At 39.0% G+C, this 22158-nt stretch overlaps 1 protein-coding gene across 2 annotated transcripts in view; it reads right to left on the reverse strand.

Moving 5' to 3' along the window:
- The window catches only part of arhgap15 (Rho GTPase activating protein 15), a 731418-nt gene that overhangs the window by 511842 nt on the left and 197418 nt on the right, over positions 1–22158 (reverse strand). For both annotated transcript variants that reach the window (XM_063048621.1, XM_063048622.1), the window contains exon 6: positions 14383–14470. In XM_063048621.1, the coding sequence (XP_062904691.1) occupies positions 14383–14470 (88 nt within the window). The remainder of the gene's footprint in view (positions 1–14382; positions 14471–22158) is intronic.

Genomic DNA, 22158 nt, shown 5'->3' on the forward strand with positions numbered 1-22158 from the left:
CTTCAAGATTAAAGATGTCATTGCCGAGGATTTGAATATATTACTTATTATCAAATACTTTAAAGGCAGTTGCAGCAGGTAGTTCCACGGTCTAGTATCCTGAGCTTTTCCCCTGTTGCTTCTCAACTCAGAATAAGAAAGAGCACCCTCTACTGCTTTTCTCAGTTGCTTCACATTCTCTAAAATTCTTCTTTGCAACCTCCCCAAGTGTGACTAGTTAGTTTTGGCAATGTATGACTAGCCAGTTAGTGTGACCAGTTAGCAGGTAGCTTGGTGCCCGATTAGTCTGTCACTACTAACAAGTATGCACCAATTGATCGTGCCTGACTGCTGAGAGAGAAAGGGAATTTTGTTTAAAATGTTATCATTCAGATACCATGTACTGTTTTCAATTTAATGTCTCGGATGGGTTGTGAGATTAAACAAGGCATTGTAAGAAGCCAATGTGATGCTTCAGAAAATCTTAATGCACTGTACTGCACACAAAGCATGTGAATCTGGAAGATACCAAATCAGACAATCAGTCAGCAACATATACTCAATATCATAATCCATGGTCCGGACATGAGACAAGAGTCTACCTGGTAGTTTTAGGTATATGGACGTGTAAAGAGGTGTGTTGTGGAGGAATAAGGAACCAGAAAAGACAGTATTACTAATGTGAACAACAGGAGTTAGTCCTGACGATGGGTCTCAGCCTGAAACGTCGACTGCACCTCTTCCTAGAGATGCTGCCTGGCCTGCTGCGTTCACCAGCAACTTTTATGTGTGTTGCTATTACTAATGTGATTCACAGTTTGAGGCCAGAACTGACTCATTGTCTAAGGATAGCAGAAGTCTAGAATAAAGGGAGGAAAGTGGTTACTACACCAAATACACCCTCCAAAAGTCTCATCTTGACGTTATTCAAAGGGGTTGTTACTGAACCAGTACTTCAGTTAGATGCTTAGCAACAATGCTGTAGATCAGCTTTTCCAGCTTGCCCATACATTTTCAATAACTTTTTCAAAGTACTTAGAAAATCGGCACAAAATTATTGTGTGTATTACTAAGATACTTTTGTTATTACCTTCTCAGTGTTGAAATGATACTTAAAGAGTTAAAATAATATGAAGCCACTTCATAATTAAAGGGCTTTCTTTATACATTTATTTTCTTTGTTTGTTGCCCAAAAACAGACTGGTGGCAGCCAGCCATGGTGCCTGAGGTCTCTGCCAAATGCATCCTGTGCTAACTCCCCAACCAATTTCTGTGGCTAGTGGACTCTGGAGTTCCAAAAAATCTCACACTGAACATGGGGAGCATGGCACAATTATCATTTACCACAGCCTGGATGTGCACCATATGAGCACTCTGATGAAGTGCCTTTTATTTAGTGTCATGTGTTTTAAGTCCTCTAGCACCATCGTCTGTCTTCTATCATACATACAAGTCATTCAGAAACAGAGATCATTAAATTTCATCTTTCTTCAATTGGCAATCTTCTGATTCAATTCAGTCCTAGTTGTTTGCATTACACCTGCAACCCTGCACAATCTTACTCAAATCTTGTTGCAGAAGTAAGTTCCTTTTGGTAGAATACATTAAGATGGATTACATATAATATAAAACATAAGAGTTAGGAGGAGAATTAGGCCATTTGGCCCATCGAGTCTGCTCCACCATTTCATCATGGCTGATCCATTTCCCTCTCATACCCAATCTCCTGTCTTCTCCCCGTATCCCCTCATGCCCTGACTAATCAAGAATATATCAACCACTGCCTTAAATATACCCAAAGACCTGGTCTCCACAGCTGCCTGCGGCAAAAAAAAATACAGATTCTCCACTCTCTGGCTAAATAAATTTCTCCATATTTCCATTCTAAATGGATGCCCCTCTATTCTGAGACTGTGTCCTTTGGTCTCAGAATCCCCCATCATAGGAAACTTCCTCTCCATATTCACTCTGTTGAGGTCTTTCAACATTTGGTAGGCTTCAATGAGATCATCCCTCATTCTTCTGAATTTCAGTAAGTACAGTCCCGGAGCCATCAAAAATGTATATAATTTGTGAAGTTGATCTTTACCAGATAATTTTTTGAAATGATAGCATTGAGGAAGCATACATGGACAAAACAGGACCACAAGCTGTCACAAAGATACTGAACCATCTGAAGAAAGTTCATCAACCTAATTGTTGGTTCACCACAATTCTTCACAAACAATACAGAGAAAATTTACAAGGGTATTGCTAGGACTTGACGACCTGACCTGCAAGGAAAGGTTGAAAGCTTAGCCCTTTACTCCCTGGAACATAGCAGAATGAGAGGAGATTCGATAGAGGTATACAGAATTATGAGGGATATAGGTAGGGTAAATGCAAGCAGTCTTTTTCCACTGAGATTAAGTGAGTGCAGAACTAGCGTTCATGGGTTAAAAGCGAAAGGTGAAATGCTTAAGGGAAGCATAAGGAAGAACTTCTTCACCCAGAGGATGGTGACAGTGTGCAGTGAGCTGTCAGTAGAAGCGATGGATGCAGGATTGATTCAACATTTAAGAGAAGTTTGGATAAGTACATGGCACGGATGACTATGGAGGGCTATGGTCCTGGTGTGGCCTGATGAGATCAGGAAGAATAATCGTTCAGCATGGACTAGATGGGTTGAAGGGTCTGCCTCTGTGCTCCATGATGCTATGAATAGCTGATCTGCAAATTCCCAGCATTTTCCGCTCTTATTTATTATGGACCAACAGACAATATGGACAGAATGGGGATTAAATTCTGATGGATCACAAGGTTGTAAAAGGCAGTGTATTAAAGAAATCCTTTCCGTATTTTTATGAATGTCATATTCAGCGCTGAAGGTTGTGAGGTGTAACACTGGCTAAGTCCAGTCAATAGCTTGTCCCTTTGAAATTGATAATAATGAGTGCAAGTCACTGGAAGAAAATAGAAAATTGGTGTTTGCACTGGTTACTGCAATAGTTACTATATTTCCTATCTGTTTAATAGGAAAATGACTGATAGAGTTATATCAAAAGACATCATATAGCAAATAATCCCTCTGGGTAATAAACGCTTGCACTGCGAACACAGTCTTAGCTAAAACAAATGGAAACAAGATTTTAGTGTCACTTCATGGTTATGTAATGATCACTGGGAACACAATTTAAAACAAATGTTCTCTTTAAATTAAACTACTCCCAGGTAGAAATAGGAATGATATCCCTATGCATAATTTCCTTCAATCTTCATGACAGTTATGCAGAAGGTTTTGAAAATACCAGCTTCTAATGTATGCTCCTTGGACATTGCAAGAATAACCAAATGTGTTGAAGGAAATCCAATACAGGGCTATAATCCAACCTACCTGTCAATCATATTTATTTAAAAAATGTTTGAAGAATTATATCAGATATTGAGAGCTTAAATTATTTTATTATTTAAGCCCATTCCCTCTGTCTCACACCATACACTCACTGCATACTCCTTGAACCATGTAAAACCGATACAATATTGAGACTCATTTCATTACTAAATAAATATTACTGAAGAAATACAGGGACTGATAGAGTAATGCAACATATAAACCCTCTCTTCAGCTCTGCTAAGCCATGCCTCTACGTTAGCATCATCCTTGATAGACCCACTTCCAATGTTTGGCCCATAACCCCTCCAAGCCCTACCCCTTCATTTTCCTATCTGAATGCCCCTTAAATGTTAGGATTGCACCTACCTCACAACTCCATCAGACATTTCACTCCAAGTACTCGCTAGCTCCCATGTAAAGAAATTACCTCTCAGGTCTCTTTTAAATCTCTCCCTTCTTAGCTTGTATCTGTACCCTTTAGTATTGGACTCCCCAAACCTGGGGGAAAGAATATGATCATCCACTTCATCCATACCCCTCGAGATCTCATCAACTTCCATGAGGTCACCCCTCATTCTTTTGTGCTTTGGGAAACAATGATTCAACATGGCCAACCCCTCCCTATCACTCAGGCTCTTTGGTACAGGCAGCATCATTGTAAATTGTTTCTGCACCCTCTCCAGGTTGACAATGACTCTCCTATAACAGGGAGACAGAAACTGTGCACACTGCTCCAAGTGCATCCTACTATTGAGTTATATAACTTCAACAAAATGCTCCTACCCTTAAACTTGATTCCCTGACTGAAGAACGCCCACATGCTAAATGCTTTCTTCACCACCCTGACTACATGAGGGGCTGCTTTCAGCAAACTGTGCACTAATGCTCTCTGATCCCTCTATTACACAACACTTATTAGTGCCCTGCCACTCAATGCATAGGTCCAACCCTTGTTTGAATATCCAGAACACATTGTGTCACACTTATCAAAATGAAATCTATTTGCTATTCCCTTGCCCACTCCCGAACTGCTCTGTCATATGTATAGGGTCTTTGCACTTCATGGTAACCTGCTTCACAATCAACTGGTCTCCCTAATTTAGTATTGTCAGCAAACTTGCTAATCATGATATTAACATTCATATCTATACACTATTTATCGGCCTAATTATGAAACTCTTAGATAGGCACATGGATGATTAAGAAATGGAGGGCTATGGGGGAAGGGAAAGCTTAGATTGATTTTACAGTAGGTTAAAAGGTCAGCACAACATCATTACTGTAGTATAATATTCTATGTTCTATAATATTGTAATGCTGTAATATTTTATATCTCTGAATTACAGAGGTCCCATCAGTGACCCCCGAGCCACCTCACTAGTCACAGGTCTTCAGCAAGAGAATCAAGGTCCCCAGCTTTATGACAGGGTTTCATTCCTGGCAGCTGTTTGTAACACAAACTGGTTCTGCATTCAGAATGAACAGAAGTAGCTGAGAGAGTAGAGGAAGCTGGCACAGGAAGAGCAGGATGCCAGCAGCCTCCAACGTCGGTCACTGAGCGAGTCTGTTCCGCACTCTCAGCTCTGCTCAGCTTGAACCAGCCCCTGGCTGATGTGGTTCAAAGGTCAGGGAGAGAAGGCAGAAGATGCTTGCAGCCCCACCGAAGCTCGCAAATCTGCTTCTGCCCATACCACCTGTATCCCAGATGCTCGACTATATGCGTGGGATGTCCGTATGTTGAGTGTTTCTAACTTGAGGAGCACCTGAGCTTCACAAGCAAAATCAGTTTAACTGGTCATTATTGAATTGCATTTTTTGAGTTTGCTAAACACAAGCTCTTTGTTATGGTTCCAAAGCTACAGTAAGAAATTCATTTTAAGTCTTAAGAACACCATTGCCTATAAAGCTCTTTGAAAAACAGTTGTGAAAGTTTTTTTTACATAAATATCATTCCTCATACATGTCATTTCTCATCGGTATTGGTTTCATTCTTACTGTACAAGAATTAGAATTAAAGGGTGATGGAGAATTTCACCAGATTAATAATTAATTCTGCCGTCATTGTAAAGTTCTTAAACAATCTCATAAGTTGCTCCCATTTTAACACACACGGAATGCTGGGGGTATTCAGCAGGTCATGCAGCATCAATAGAGGGGAATAAATGAAGGGCCTTAGCCCAAAACATTGAGCATTTAATCCACTCCATTGATGTTGCCCAACCTGTTGAGCTCCTAAGCGACACACACAAAATGCTGGAGGAACTCAGCAGGTCAGGCAGCATCTATGGAAATGAATAAGCTGGCAGCGTTTTGGGCTGCGACCCTCCTTCAGGACTGGACGGAAAGGGGGAAGATACCAGAATAAAAAGGTGGGAGGAGGGGAAGGAGGACAGCTAGAAGGTGATAGGTGAAGCCAGATGGATTGGAAAGATAAAGGCTAGAGAACAAGGAATCTGATAGAAGAGGAGAGTGGACCATAAGGGGAAGCGGAAGAGGAGGGAACCCGGGGGAATGTGATAGGCTGGTGAGAAAAGGTAAGAGACTAGAGTGGGGAATAAAAGAAGAGGGTAGGGGGTGGAATTTTTTTTACCAGAAGAAGAAATCAATATTCATGCCATCAGCTTGGAGGCTACCCAGACAGCATATAAAATGTTGCTCTTCCACCCTGAGGGTGAACTCATGTTGGCACAAAATAGGCCATGGACCAACATGTCGGAACAGGAAATGGAACTGGAATTAAAATGTTTTGGCCATCGGGAAGTGCCACTTTAGACATATGGAGCATAGGTGCCCCAATTAAGGGCCCCAAAGTGGATGCTAATTTACAGTGGGTCTCGCCATTGGGAGCACTGGACACAATAAATGACCCCAGCAGATCTGAAGGTTCTTGCAGGATTTTGTGTGTGTGTGTTATATTCTGTAAATTCATATTCTCTTGTGCCTCGTGCCGCAGTAGTGAAGCAGTTAGCACAATGTTATTACAGCCTGAGGCAAAAGAGTTACGAGTTCAATCCTGGCCTTCTTTGTAAGGAGTCTCTGTATGTCTTCATTGTGGAATATGTGGGTATTTTCCAGGTCTTTTGGATTCGATTACAGTCCAAAGACTGTGGGTAGTGTAATTGGTCATTGTAAATTACCCTGTGATTGGGTTAGGATTTAATCAGGGCTGTCCACGGTTGCTGGGTGGTGCAGCTCAACGGGCCGAAAGAACCTATTCAGCTCTGTAGCACTCACTAAATAAAATAAAATAAGTTGAATAGAGGGTGTTGATTCAGCATTTCAGATAAGCTTTATGGAAGATTTTCTGATGTAAATACATCAACAGTTTCTGTAACCTCAAAGAAATAAATGAATAGCTTCTAAAATCGTATTATCATCCATTCACCAGCAACTGGATGTCTAGAAGCAAAATACTGGAGTACACTTATGTTTTGAATTAGTGCTTAGGTAAGAGCCTAGACCTTGGGATGAGTGCTAGCGATAGAATGAATTTAAAAGAAAGTAGCTTTGGACCACAAAAGTCAGATAAAGATGGGATGAGATGATATCAATTTGAGGCTTTTGCAATCCTGCTCGTCTCCATTATTTTCCTTTGCCATTGACTATGGTTCCAACCCAACACTGCACCTTGTTATCAAGCCTATAGCCATAGTGTCCAATATTAAAATTCCATGCAGCTGCATAGGGAAATTTGCAGCCTTTACCTCAATTAAAATGATAATAACTTTGGGATTTCTTTGCATATTTCTTCACTGCACGATGCACCATTTTTCCTAGATGGATCTGAGTTCTTATCAGATCCTGTTTCATTTTTAATCCATTGATCTCAATGACAGTAATCACATATTGTGAATAGTTGCTGTATGCAAAATATTCTCCCTGTCGTAGATGTCAAATGCGAAGCTGCAGCAGAAAATACACAAATCTTATAAGATATTGTTTGTCTGTATTCTAGGTTAAATAACAGAAACATGAAGCAAAGATGAGAATTCTAAAATAACACTTCAACAAGTAAAACACCATATAGTTAGTAAAAAGAATATGCAGCATATCCAGAAAATGAATGAAGTGGTTTGCAGTAAATGACAATGGATGATCATTATAATCGTGCTTGTGTTCTTAAGGCAGGTTTTAAAAAGCTATGTAAATATAATGGGTTGTAATTACTCAATCTCTTAGTTATAAACAAGTTTTAGATAATTACCAGCCAGATATTGCATATTCTGTCCACAGATTTGCTAATTTACTGATTGGTTAAATTTGTTTATCAGTCTATGTTTTATGGCTTGTGGTATTTGACTAGAACTCCCTCAATGTATGTAAACCAAAGCATCTGTAATGGGTTTAGATCCATTAAATGCAGTACTCAGGCTCTTTTAACTGTGTTTTAGTAAACACTAGAACAGCTTAAGTGATTGAGTAAATTCCACTTATCACATAAATTAAGGTTTACTGTCTAATTTGTTTATATGTCTCTGTTATAGCTATCTCTTTGCTGTCACTGAAACTTGGACTGATTAGTAAAATTATACTCAGTGTAAGGTAAATTTCATTTGAATTCATAATCTGATCTGTATTCTGACATTACTAACTAGAAATAATGCTCTACATCAGAGTTCTGATCCACTATTGCAGTTAGTTTTAATTCACATCATCTGTTTTTGACAACGTTTTAGCGATGATGACTTTTTGTTGACCCTGACAAAATGTTAACTTTTTCAAAATACGACCCACTTTTTGTTTCGCTTTATGCGGATTTTCTTGTGTTAGGGAGAAGCATTTGACCTGACGCATGATGGCAACACAGCATTAGAAGCATTTGCTTCATAATCTCAATGTCTTAAGTTTGTGACTGCTTAATAACCAAATCTGCCAGCCTTTCCACCCCATAAGCTATAAAATCTGATCAGTCCAATTGCTTTGATTGTACAGCACCTCTGAGAAGATGTGAGACTGAGATCAGAACCATTTTCACTCTTTCGCCATGAATAGAGTGAATCTTTTTCAACTTGTAATTCTCAGTTTTGTTATTTACACAACTGGAACACATCAGTTTTGTAATCTACTTGAAAAATAAATTGATAAGTTACGCAACTCTAAACTCTAATTCACAGCAAAAGAGTTGAGTTCAGCCATTTAACAACACATTTTCTATCTCTATTGGGAAGCCTGGAAGTTATTTGTTCAATATTATAAATGGGCTGAATCATGATCATATTTGTCCAGGGATTATAAAAGAGAATGCTCATGATCATTGTCCCATGCTACATCGCGCAGTGAAGAAAAAATGGACAGCTCATTTATGGCAATACATTTAGACATTCCGCCAGTCAATAACGGAGGCATGTTATTTTCTACATTCATTGAATACAAGTCCTTGTTTGGTTAGAAATGCAGTCCACTTCAAGGACTTAGCCAAACTCAGGCAAATATGATGCTCAGTGGGTTACTATACCCACATAACCATGTAGAGTTGTATAAGGTTTCAGTCTAATGACCCATTTGCAATGGGGACACATAACCTTTAGTTAACGTATCTTCACATGACTAAACAGTGGGTTTGTTTTTTCCTGCTCCAGTTGTGAAGGAATTACTGGCAGGAGAGACTGAGAATCTGCTTTCTTGAGAATTTCCCCAACACTTAAGAAAGGGAATAGTCTTTCAAAGTACGTAGAGTTAATTTAAAAAGTTGCAAAACCAATGCAGAAAAAAACTTGGAAGAAAACATTTCTCTCCATCATTTAGATCTGTTAAATTTCTATTGGACTTAGCCATTTTTCTCTAATTATCTTTTAAATTAGTAAAATGGCCCGTGTCTCTGCTGAAATCAACACATTTCATCTGAAACCTGTTAATTAGCTCAAAAAAAAAGGAAACATAACACCAAATTTGTAGAACCAAATTTGAGTATTCAAATACTGGTGTAAAAGACAGTGGGGATGGGGGTGGAGAGTTAGCCTGTCCATAAGTGTGGTCTCGTGCCTTGAGTGAAAGAGAAGAGAGGGGTAAATCTCTTTCAATTATACTAATATGTTACTGTTCAATTGAAACATCCATATAGAGCAGCAGCACAGTCCACCTACTGTTGCAATCCCATCTTTTTTTTTAGATCATGCGTCATTACTCCAAGTGATTGGTAATCAATTTCTCTTATTTTACCATATACAGTCACCTAAAGCATCGTGGTCCATGCTGGAATAAAAATACACTCCAGTCCCCTTGTCAAACTAGCACTGAGAAGATTGGCTCCTTGATAAGCCAAACATGAATGGCTTTGTTCCTCCTTATCTTTGTAATGCTGCCCAGTGCAAGACCTTTGAGATTTCTACCATTTTCCAGTTATAGTCTGACTAACTGACATTGAAAACATCAGCAGCCCTGATTTTGATCTCATCACCAGTGGCAGCCATGCCCATATATACAGTATATTGTCTCTCACAGAATCACAGAGCCATACAGCACAGAAAGGGGCACTTCAGCCCAACTGATCCGAGCTGACCAACCTAAACTAGCCCCATTTGTCTGCGTTTGGCAGAGGTTGATAGGTTCTTGATTAGTAAGGGCATGAAAGGATACAGGGAGAAGGCAGGAGATTGAGGCTGAGAGGGAAAATGGATCAGCCATGATGAAATGGCAGAGCAGACTCAATGAGCCAAGTAGCCAGTTTTACTCCTATATTTTATGGTCTTATGAGCCTTTAAAGCTTTCTTATTCAGATACCTGCCCAAGTAGCTTTTAAATGTTGTTATTGTACGAGCATCAACCACTTGCCTTGGCAACTCATTCCATGTACAGACCACTCTCTGGGTGAAAAAGTTTCCCTTTTCATCTTAAACCTAGATCCCCTCCAGCCAGGGAAAAAAGACTTGTTCACATTGACCCTATCTATGCTGCTATGATTTTACACACCTCTATTGCAACACCACCCTCCCTACAAATGGAGCATAATGTAGGCAAATCTAGCTCACTTTGATAAAAAGAGTAAAATTTTGTATTGTTTTGAAGAAATGAAAGCACCTAGCATGATAAAATGGACTCTCAATCTTACAATTTACCTTGTTATGGTCTTCCACAATATTGTCTACCTGAACTGCACTTTCTTTGTAACTGTAGTACATTATTATGAACTCTGTTATTGTTTTATAATGTACTGCTTCTATGCTCTGTTTTAATGAATTGATCTATATGTACAGTACGCAGAATAAGTTTTTCACTGTATCTCTACAGTACTTTCACAATAATAAACTAATTTACCAATTTGCTATTTAATTCTGCAGTTCAAAGTGATTCATCCTATGTGGAATCACAAAAAGAAATTGCAGATACAGAAAGTGATTAAGAAAGGAATATTGTCTTTATTGTAAGAAAACTTGAGTACAAACACAAGCGCTCTTCCTAAATTCATTCTGGGCTTTGATCAGACAATATACACAGCACTAGGAACAGTTTTAATGCTTTCTAATTTCAGGATGGATACGCCTTTGAGGCAGTGGATTCACTTCTAGGGTGACATGGTTGTCCTATGAAACTGAGTAGAACAAGGCTGTAACTTGATTGAGTTTATTTTGAAAAGTTGCCAGTCAAAGGTAATTGATGAGGGTAGGGCAGTGGATGTTTAGTTAGGCCTTTAACAAGGTCCCTCATGCTAGACTGATCCAAACAATTAAGATGCATGAGGGACCTTGTCAAATGCCTTAGTTATGTCCATGTGCACAGCACCCATAGCTCTACCCCTATCCGTTATGACTTAGTGTTTAGATTCAGAAGTTCCATGCCCATTGATGACAGAGGGTAATAGCAAAATAGTAGAATTCTACTTAGAAGTGTTGCACAGGGATCAGTGTTTAACATATCCTGTTTGTAATACAGTAGATTTTGGTTAATTGGGCAATCAGTTATTTGGAACAACTCTTAAAGAACAAAAACTAATCAAGAAAATAGCCAGGATTCTCTTCATTTATTTGGAACACTATGCTGATTAATTGGAACAGGAGGCTGTTGCTGAACAGTTTCTAATTAGCATCAGTCACATACACGTTTTTAAAATGTATTGAAATACAGCACAGAATAGGCCCTTCTGGCCCTTTGAGCTGCACTGCTCAGCAATCTCCCAACTCAATCTTAGCCTGGTCATTGACAAGATTCAATGATCAATTAACCTACCAACTAGTACATCTTTGGACTGTTGAAGGAAATTGGAGTATCTGCAGCAAACTCTCACGGTCACAGGGAGTACATACAAACTCCATACTGGCAGTGGTGGGAATTGAGCCCCGGTTATCTATACTGTAAAGAGTTGTGCTAACGCTACGCCACTGTATTACCCTTGTGTGGCTATTAGTCACTACACTGTGCTTAGAGGAAACAGTGTTTAAGTAGCATTGGTTGTGTGTGTTCGTGTTCAAAAACAATGATTTTTGTCACCGATAGTTGGCAATAAATTAGTAAGATAATTCAGAACTGCTTTGCTCACTACAGTTTCAAAATTTCAGGCTTGGAAATGCCAAAAATGGCTGGGAATAAAAATGAAATTATTTCACTACTTCAGCAAGTTAGGACCAACGAAGAATTTGAAGATATCAGTAATCATCTTGAATGTTACAAAGAAAATTTAGATTTGTAGGATGCAATCATCAAAAGCATTGTTGAGGGTAGTGCATTATCTGCACTGTTTAGGTTAATTTACAGTCAATCAAAAGAACACTGCAGTGTACACTGGATGAATTCCTCCAACAAAAACTATTAGGAACTAATACATAGTTTTTAGTTCTATAGTGGTATTGGTAGTGTTTAATTTGTTCTGTATTTCATTAGAATACATGATCTGTTATTCAGTCAAATGGTAGTTTATCTTTTATACCTTTTTAACTATTTCCATGAAGCTTCGGCTAATTAGGACAGGCACTTAGTTGGGCCAAAGTACCTGTCCTGATTGATCCCAATTAACTGGAATCCACTGTATTTATAAATAATTTAGATGCAAATGTAGATCAGTGGGTTAGCAAGTTTGCAGATGACACAAATTTGCTGGCATTGCACGCAGTGAAGAAGGTTGTCAAAGAATAAAGCAGGATATAGATCAGTTAGAGATATGGGTGTACAAATGAAAGATGATGTTTATTTCAGTGAAGTATGAGGTGCTGCACTTTGTGATGTCCAATGTAAGAAGAAAGTATATAGTTAATGGCAGGACACTTAACAGCATTATATCTAGTGGGATCTTGCCATCTAAGCCCACTGCTCCCTGAAAATGGCAATAAAAGTAGAAAATGTGGTTAAAAAAAAGATATATAACAAGTCTGTATTCATTGGTTGGGGTGTTGAGCATAAGGATCAGGTACTCATGCAGCAGCTTTATAAAACTTTGGTTAGTCCTCACTTGGAGAGTTGTTTACAGTTCTGTTTGTCCCATATTAGAAAGGATGTGAACTCTTTGGAGAGGGTCAGAAGAGGTTTACCAGGATGCAGCCTGAATTAAAGAGTATGATCTACCTCTGGAGTGTCCAAAGCTGAGGAGACACCTGATATAAGTTTATAAAATCATGGGAGGCATAGATAGTGTAGAGAGTCAGAATCATTTTCCCAGGGTAGAAATGTCAAATACTTTAGGGGATCATTTATAGTGAGGTGGGAAGGTTTAAAGGAGATTTGTGCAGAATTTCTTTTTCAGAGACCATAGTAGATGGTAGAATAATACTGAGTAGTGGTGGAGACATATCTGTGACGGCATTTAAAGGCTTTTAGATAGGCATTTGGATATGCACAAAATGCAGGGATATATATCATGTGCAGGCAGGAGAAATTAGTTTAACTGGGTAACTTGCAGAGTAGAGACTTTTTGATCCTGTGCTCTACAGTTCTTTATTCTACTGTCTGAAGGAGTTTGCACACAAACTTGAACAATAACTTCACCTCAGAAGAACAATATAACTTCAAATGCAATTTACATCTAGATTTTAGATTGAATATTGAGCAGAATCCTTTACATGATGTTGCTGAAGAATTTAATTACAGTATTTGTTCTACAGATTTCTTCCTAACAAATAATGCCAAAATATTAAAGAATTAACTGATGCCAATCATTCACACATCTACAAGATGTGCTAACTACATTCTTCTCATGTATAAAGGAGCCAAATCTTTGCATAAGTGTGGAATTTTCTTGACCATGCTTTATTTTGTTCAAAATTATGTTCTGAGTATCATATAAAGAAATGTAAATTAAAATATTTTCCTGTGTTTGCAGGTTAATTTGAAATTACTAAGTTCTAATAAAATATTCCATACTTATAACTTTAGACATGCTTTCTCACATTTGCCAAAACAGTTGGAAAGAAAGTAGTTTTCAGCTATTAGGGCCATTTGCAAGACTAAGTTGCACAATGTTCATTTCCTGTAGAGCCTAGCATTTCAGTTTTGATGATAGATATCTTGGCCACTTTGTCAGAACTAATATGAGAGCCGCATGCTACAAGCTGCCAAAATGCTTATATGACCATCAGAGTAATAGATTTTAGTCAATTGCAGCATCAAAAGCATTTATACGTTTTGACTCCTGCACAGAGTGCACCTTCCCAGCCGCACATCATTTCAATAAGGTCTGGCAGGATCCTCTCATCCCTGAGAGAAATAAGTAGTGGGTGATTGTCAAAAGCATCTTTCTCTACCCAAACTGTGTCACTATCTGAGCCCTGGCCTCATTCCCACATGGAGGTGTGCGCCTGTCTTTTCCTGAAGCATCTTTCCGCTGCAAGGCAACAACTTCTGCCACACTCTTCAATTCCTTGATATCTTGTTTACCACTCATGTCTGTCACAGTTAGTTATTAATGCCTACTGCATAGAAAAGAATATCAGTGGTCCTGTGTCTTCCTCAAGGCTTGGCTTTATTCAGCACATGGTTACTTGTGTCCCACCTACAAAATGACTAGCAGGCAACGCAAGGCACTTAGCTGCAGATCAAGGCCTGAACTATGAGTGTAGGTCTCACTTTAGCAAGATGTCAGAATGCATATCTTTAGAACTGCTTACCGAATTGGCTAAAATTTGTTGTTTGCTATCTTTGTAGAATTCAATTTTGTCTCCCTCAAGGCAAACCCAAGAACTGGTCCAGTTTTTCCTGTAAAATAAATAAGACATTGATACAATCGGATCAAATATCTCAGTAGTATTGACCAGTCATAACTAATAACGTCTTGTGAATCTGTTAATTGTTAATCATGTAGAGTACTGTGCAAATGTCTTAGGCACATATCTATACAGTAGCTAAAGTGTCCAAGACTTTTGCATAGTACTGTAAATTATATCTTTCCAGTCCAAATAACATTTAATACTACTGAGCTAATACAAAGCTAAGTACTCATATTTCTGTTTTCCAATCACATACTTGTTTTAACCAATTTATAATACAGTGCAAAAGTCTTAGGAACTATAGCTGTTTATATGTGCCTTAAACTTTTACACAGCACTGTAATACTGCCATATTCAGAACTAAAGCAATCTATTATTTTGTTTAACTTCTACCACACCCAAAATACTAGTCAGAGTGCAGGAATCTTATTTCTCAGGTAATTTCAAAGTTCAAAGTGCAAAGTAAATTTTATTATCAAAGTACATATATGTTATGAGATTCATTTTCTTGTGGGAATACTCAACAAATCTTTAGAAAACTAACTGTAACAGAATTAACGAAAGACCGCTCAACTAGATTATTCGATTTAATGTTGAAAGGGTTGGACAGAGTATATGTGGAAAGGTTGTTTCCCTTGGTGGGTGAGTCCAGGACAAGAGGCCATAGTCTTAGAATTAGAGGGTACCCAGTTAAAACAGAGATAAGGAGAAATTTTTTTAGCCAGAGAGTCGTGGATTTGTGGAATTCATTGCCACATACAGCTGTGGAGGCCCGATCATTGAGGGTGTTTAAGGAGGAGATTGACAGGTATCTAATTAGTCAGGGTATCAAGGGATATGGGGAAAAAGCCGGAAATTGGAACTAGGTGGGTGAATAGTTTAGCTCATGGGGGAGCTGCGGAGCAGACTCGATGGGCCGAATGGCCTACTTCTGCTCCTTTGTCTTGTGATCTTGTGATCAGAGTGTAGAAGACAACAAACTGTGCAGATGCAAAAGGAAGAAATAATAATATAAATAATTAAGCAATAAATGTCAAGAACATGAGATAAAGAGTCCTTGAAAGTGAATCCATCGGTTATGGGAACATTTCAATGATGAGGCAAATAAAGTTGAGTGAAGTTATCCCATTTGATGCTGTATCGAAATTTAAAGATTGCTTTCAAGTTAGAGATTAGCAGGTATTCACAATTAACATGAAGCATGAACATTCATCTCATTCTCATGTCGATCATCATCCCCTCCTGATTTCCTGGACGTGCTTCAGTGGTGTAAGTTTATAAACCTTAATACCCGGGTGGCAATGGCAAATACAAGGTGATTGGAGGAAACTGTAGGGGGATGTCAGAGGTAGCATTTTTAGACAGAGAATGGTAAGTGCCTGGAATGCACTGGCAGAGATGGTTGTAGAGGCAGATACGTTAGGAACATTTAAGACACTCTTAGATAGGCACATCAATGAAAGAGAAGTGGAGGGCTATGTGAGAGAGATTGATAAGATTGATCTTGGAGTAGAGTAAAAGGATAGCACAATAGGCTGAAGGGCCATGTTCTACAACATGTTCCATAACAATTTTCCATAGATTATTTGTTTTAAATTATGCCACTATCAAAACAGAAGTGCTCCATTATTTTGTTTTATCATTTTATCATTTGTCAAGATATAACTCATCTGATCTCATTGTGCTTGCCAATGTCAAAGGAGCTGTTAGTGTTAGTTCAATACTTTAGGGTCATTGAATTATAGAAAAGTACAGCACATAAACAGGCCTTTCGAGCCTTCTTATCCATGCCAAACTATTTAAACGGTTTACTCCTGACGATCTGCTCCAGGACCACGAACCTCCATACCCCTACCATCCATGTACCTATCCAAACTTTACTTTAAGATGCTGCAATTAATTTCAAATTATTTTCATCTTTCCACTCTTGAGTGTTGAGTTAAGCTGGGGTTATGAGTCCATGAGTATTGCTTACTGTCCGTTACTTTTGCCAGATTGTCACTTCTCATGACAAACTTTAGACAATGAGTTCTGGCAGGCTGTTTGACGATGCTGGCATCTCAGGCAAGCTGATCCTGTCATCGACTTATGTTTGTACATGAGGACAGTCTAGCAGCCCTTGCTTGATTATGATCGAGTTAGAGCACTTGTCATCCATTGCCCAGGGACATGGAGACTCTCAGTATTTCAGACTGAATTGAAACAACTCGACACAGACAGAGGATCAAGCAGGCAATCTCCCATGATGGCATTGCTCAATTGTAAACTGTTTTGTACATCTCCTAACTGAGCCAAATATAAAGAAACATATTCCACAAAATTTCTGTATTTGTTGCTTTTTAAAAACATTTTATTTCATATGAAATTGTAAGCTAGTGCAATTACAGAGTAATTCTGATACTGTCTTATGAAGTCATATGAACATATGTACTAGACTTGATTGGCCAGTGGTGTAGTGGTAACTGCCCCAGACTTCGAGGTGAATAGTCCCGGGTTCAAATCTGGCTGATTCCCAGCACACTTTCTATCCGTGCTGGGTTAAACATCAAGCTCGCAACTTGTCTTCGTAAAAGTACAGACAAATGCTAAAGAAACGGCAAGGTTGCCAACCAATGCACCACAAAGCGCGGATAGGAACAACAGCTAGACTTGTTGGGATTTCATTGCTCAAAGAAATACGGAGCTTGCCAGAACTGAGTGCATTCTTCAGCTCAAGCTTGTAAAAAAAATAGCTAGACTTTGCAAAACAGATCCATGACATATAACTAAATTGCGAAAAGGATATTGTTCCCCCCGATAAGATAAAACTACAAAAAGTATTAAAGTATTATTTATTAAAAGAGAACAGTCATGAATTGAAAATATTATGACTAATTTAAATAATTATTATTTATTATCTCCTAAGTAAATAACAAAGCAAATTTAAAGCACATACTTGCGATACATCTTTTAATATGTCACAACATTTATGAATTATCTACCAAGCACTTGAATTGCCAAGGCATAGAAGTTCACTGATAAATGGAATTTGTATACCAGGGTTGCCATGAACAGAGTGGGCTTAAGGGGCTGTTTATGTCAGGGTTTCCAATCTGGTGTCCATAGTCCTCTTGCTTAAGGTATAGGTCCATGGCGTAAAAGAGGTTGGGAGCTCCTGGTTTATGTGCTCTATGATTCTTCTATCAATAATCATACTTAGAATCTCATTCACCATTTTAACATTGACAGAGAGTCCTTTATGTCGTTTTGCTCTGCCTGGCCTTGATAAAGGTGGACCATAAAAGTGGACCAGCTTTAAATATCTCAATCAACGTTAGTAAAATCTTACCACTGACATCTCCTGTTTACCTACTTCCAAACACCTTAAAATTATGCCCTCTCATGCTAACCATTTCAGCCCTGGGGAAAAGCCCCTGACTATCCACACGATCAATGCCAGTCATTATCTTGTACACCTCTATCAAGTCACCTCTCATCCTCCGTCACTCCAAGGAGAAAAGGCCAAGTTCACTCAACCTATTCTCATAAGGCATGCTCCCCAATCCAGGCAACATCCTTGTAAATCTCCTCTGCATCCTTTCTATTGTTTCCACATCCCTCCTGTAGTGAGGCGACCAGAACTGAGCACAGTACTCCAAATGGGGTCTGACCAGGGTCCTATATAGCTGCAACATTACCTCTCGGCTCTTAAACTCAATCCCACGATTGATGAAGGCCAAAGCACCTTCTTAACCATACAGTCAACCTATGCAGCAGCTTTGAGTGTCCTATGGACTCAGATCCTATGATCCCTCTGATCCTCTACACTGCCAAGAGTCTTACCATTAATACTATATTCTGCCAATAGAGTTTAGCTTTATTTGTCATATGCGCATTGAAACATTGAAACATGCCATGAAATGTGTTGATTGCATCAACAACCAACACAGTTTGAGGATATGCTGGGGGCAGCCTGAAAGTGTTGCCACGCTTCCAGAGCCAGTTTGGCATGCTCACCCGTATGTCTTTGGAATGTGGGCGTGGAAGGAAATTGTTTCCCATTGATTATGATTATGATTCAAAATTGGCTTGGTGAAAGGAGGCAGAGGGTAGTGTGGAAGGCTGATTTCCTGATAGGAAGTTTCTGGATTGTGGGATTCATACTACAGATCTGCAATCCCTTATCCGAAATCCTTGGGGCCAGTTGCATTTCGGAATCCAGAATTTTTCAGATTTCAGACCCCCCCTTCCCCCGATACCAAAAAGCTGGTATGCTCAAGTCCCTTGTTTAACCTGGCTCAGTGTAGTGGACTTTAGGACCCAGCAGCGCACCAAACCTACATACATCTTCCTGTATACTTTAAATCATCTCGAGATTACTTATAATACCTATTACAATGTAAATGCTATGTAAATAGTTGTTATACTGTATTGTTTAGGGAATAATGACAAGAAAAAATTTATTTCCAACAAAAACATTCAATAAAACATAAAATATACATCTTCAAACGAACCAAATCAAACATGGTAAATGACTTATTGGGATAAATGCAGAACATCACTGTCACTGTCACTATAAAACTTCAGTAACTTGTCTTTCTGTTTATTTAAATCATATACAGTGGTAGTTCTGACACTATTTTCTTCAGTAAGACACCACACAGACAACCACGATCATGCTTCTGCAATAACTCCACTTTCTGCTTTATTGATAATGATAGATGCTTCCTTCTCTTTTTCTCATCGTTACCCATAGGGGTATCTGCAGCTCTTTTTGACATTTTCACAGTGAAATTAAACATAAAGTCAACAGTGGACACAAAATATCAGCGAACAGCAAATGCACGTGTAACCAGTATGAGCGCTGAGCCACAACTGATGTCTGGCGGCCTCTGCTAGTGCTACCACGTCACATCTGAGTGACGTCAGCTGTTGGCAAAAAAATCTTTGGTTTTCGGAGCTTTTTGAATTTCAGAATTTCAGATAAAGGAATGTGAACCTGTATCACATTTTGCTTTTTGTGATATATATCAACCACGTGGTTGTGAATGTTGGTGATATGATCAATAAATGAGACCAAGGTTACAACTCTCCTTTAAAACTTCTACCTTTCATGGGTTGGTGCGTAGAATATCAAAGCTGGGATTTTATCAGTGATAGGTTAGGCCACACTGGGACTGTTATGTGCATTTCTGGTTACTACACTACACTGAGGATATTGATTGCATTGGAGAGAATGCAAAGGATGTTGTTTTGATTGGAGGATTTTAGTAATAGAAAGAGTTTGGATGGGCTGGGCTTATATTTTTGGAACAAAGGAGGCTGATCTGATAGATAGAAACATAGAACACCTACACCACAATACAGGCCCTTCGGCCCACAAAGTGGTGCAGAACATGTTTGTTCGTGTTTGTCCATCGTTGTCGATGAAGACCTTGACACCAATTGATGATGTCGAGACTAGTGCATGATCTGGATTTAAGTGAGGAAGAGTTGTGCAGCCATAGCCTCACTTTCTCTTCCCAATTCCCATCTGGTTCCAGTGGGAAGACAAGAGTCGAGACGGCTGGAGATGGGACTAGGCGCAGTGGATGACCAGGACGTCTTCTGTGTCTTGTCGTGCTCTACACGTTCCACGACGCTTGCAGAGACTGCCTTCTTGACCGTTGAACCTTCCATTGGTTTTGTCCGCTCAATCCGCCGGAGTCTGTCTTCGCATGCTGGGATAGCCGAAAGTGTATAAAAGATTATGAGAGACACTCTTAGGATCATGATCATCATCATCATTATGTGCCGTGTCATATGACATGGGTAATCATGGTCTTCCATCTGTCTTTCCATCTGCTATTCTTATCCTTTTCTCTATCTATGACCCTGTCTGTTATTGGCAATTTTTTTCTGCAGAAGTGGTTTGTCATCGCCTTCTTCTGGGCAATGCCTTTACAGGACTGGTGACTCCAGCCATTATCAATACTCTCCAGTAATTGTCTGCCTGGCATCAGTGGTCACATAACCAGGACTTATAATATGCTCCAGCTGCTCATACGACCATCCACCACCTACTCCCTTGGTTTCTGGTGACCGTGATTGGGGGGGGCTAAGCTACACCTTGTCCAAGGGTGACCTGCAGGCTAGCAGAGGGAAGCAGTGCCTTACAATGACTTGGATAAAAACGTACCTCTACCCCGCCACCCACTCTTAGGATAGATGGTCAAAACCTCTTTTTTCCCATGGTAGAAGTAGGTTAAAGATGGAAATGATCTTAATGTGGACAAAGGGTATTAGTGTACATGGGTAAAAAAGTTGGCAGAAATATGTTGGGATGAAAAGTCTGTTTCTCTGCCTTACACAAATAAATTTAATGTGAAAATTAGTCAAATATCCAATTTTCAAAATCACCTCATTTTAAATCTTCATAGAATTATGGTACATACAGTCCATTATCAACACTGACTTTAACAAACTAAACCCCCTTTCTCCAACACTAACACCAGTTTATTTTCATGGTATTCCAATCAGATCTGCCTCTGATTCTAAACACTAGGAGCAATTTATAGTGGCAAGCATGGAAAAAGTCATGCCTACAGTTCTACTTCATTAGGACTTCGAGGAGATTTGGTATGTCACCAAGAATCTTAGAAATTTCTACAGCTGCATGGTGGAGAACATGTGATGGAGACCAACAAAATGCACAGGACTGTAAGAAGCCACAGAAGGCTACAGACTCAGCCAGTTCCATCGCGGAAATAACCCTCCCCACCATTGCAGACATCTTCAAGCAGTGGCGCCTCAAAAAGATGGCATCACTCATTAAGGATCCTCATCAAATGGGACACACCCTGTTTTTGTTACTACCATTATTTAGGAGGTACAGGAGTTTGAAGACCATTACTCAAAGATTCAAGAATAGCTTCTTCCCTTTTCCCATTAGATACCTTAATGATGTGTGAACCTGTGAACACCACCTAATTATGCAATTTTTTGCACTATTTACTTATTTTATGTTATTTGTAGATTGTTATATCTTGACGTGGTACAGCTACTACAAAACAACTATTTTCACATCATATGTCAGAGATAATAAATCTCATTCTGATGTTTCAGGATATGGAAAGAAACCAGGGATTCTGGAAGAAAATTACACTGAATAGGGTGCATTTGCAAACTCCACATAAGCAGTAAAGGTTAGAATCAGTGGAACTGTAAGGCAGCTGCTATACCAGCTGTGCCACTACAACAGCCTAGCTATCACTTCTCAGCTTGTGGAAAGTCAAATCTTTACTCAGTGCATTCTAGAATACTGTACTGTTTCCTAAATCCTCTGGTGAAAAGAAAATATGATACCGACTACTTTTTAATCTTTCTAAGTTTATATTAATCTCTAAATGTTTGAATCTACAAAACTTTGATGCAAATTTAAGTGTATATTAATTATATTAATCTCAAGGCCTATTATCATTTACTGTACATAAGGGACTTGAATGACAAAGTGAATTGTTTAGTTAACTATACCTCTGGGTGGTGGAAGAAGCATTTTTTTCTGTGAGGCATTTCTTTGAGTGTCCACCAGATGGTAGCAAAATCATCAACTCGTGAAATCAAAATAACAAATGCTAGTTTTATTCTTCTTTAATGACTTTGTTATAATGAGGAAACTCAGACTGTAAACTTCTCCGAACTTCCCAAACTTCCTTCTGT

This window comes from Mobula hypostoma, chromosome 5 (genome assembly GCF_963921235.1).
Source record: "Mobula hypostoma chromosome 5, sMobHyp1.1, whole genome shotgun sequence".
NCBI classification, from domain to species: domain Eukaryota; kingdom Metazoa; phylum Chordata; class Chondrichthyes; order Myliobatiformes; family Myliobatidae; genus Mobula; species Mobula hypostoma.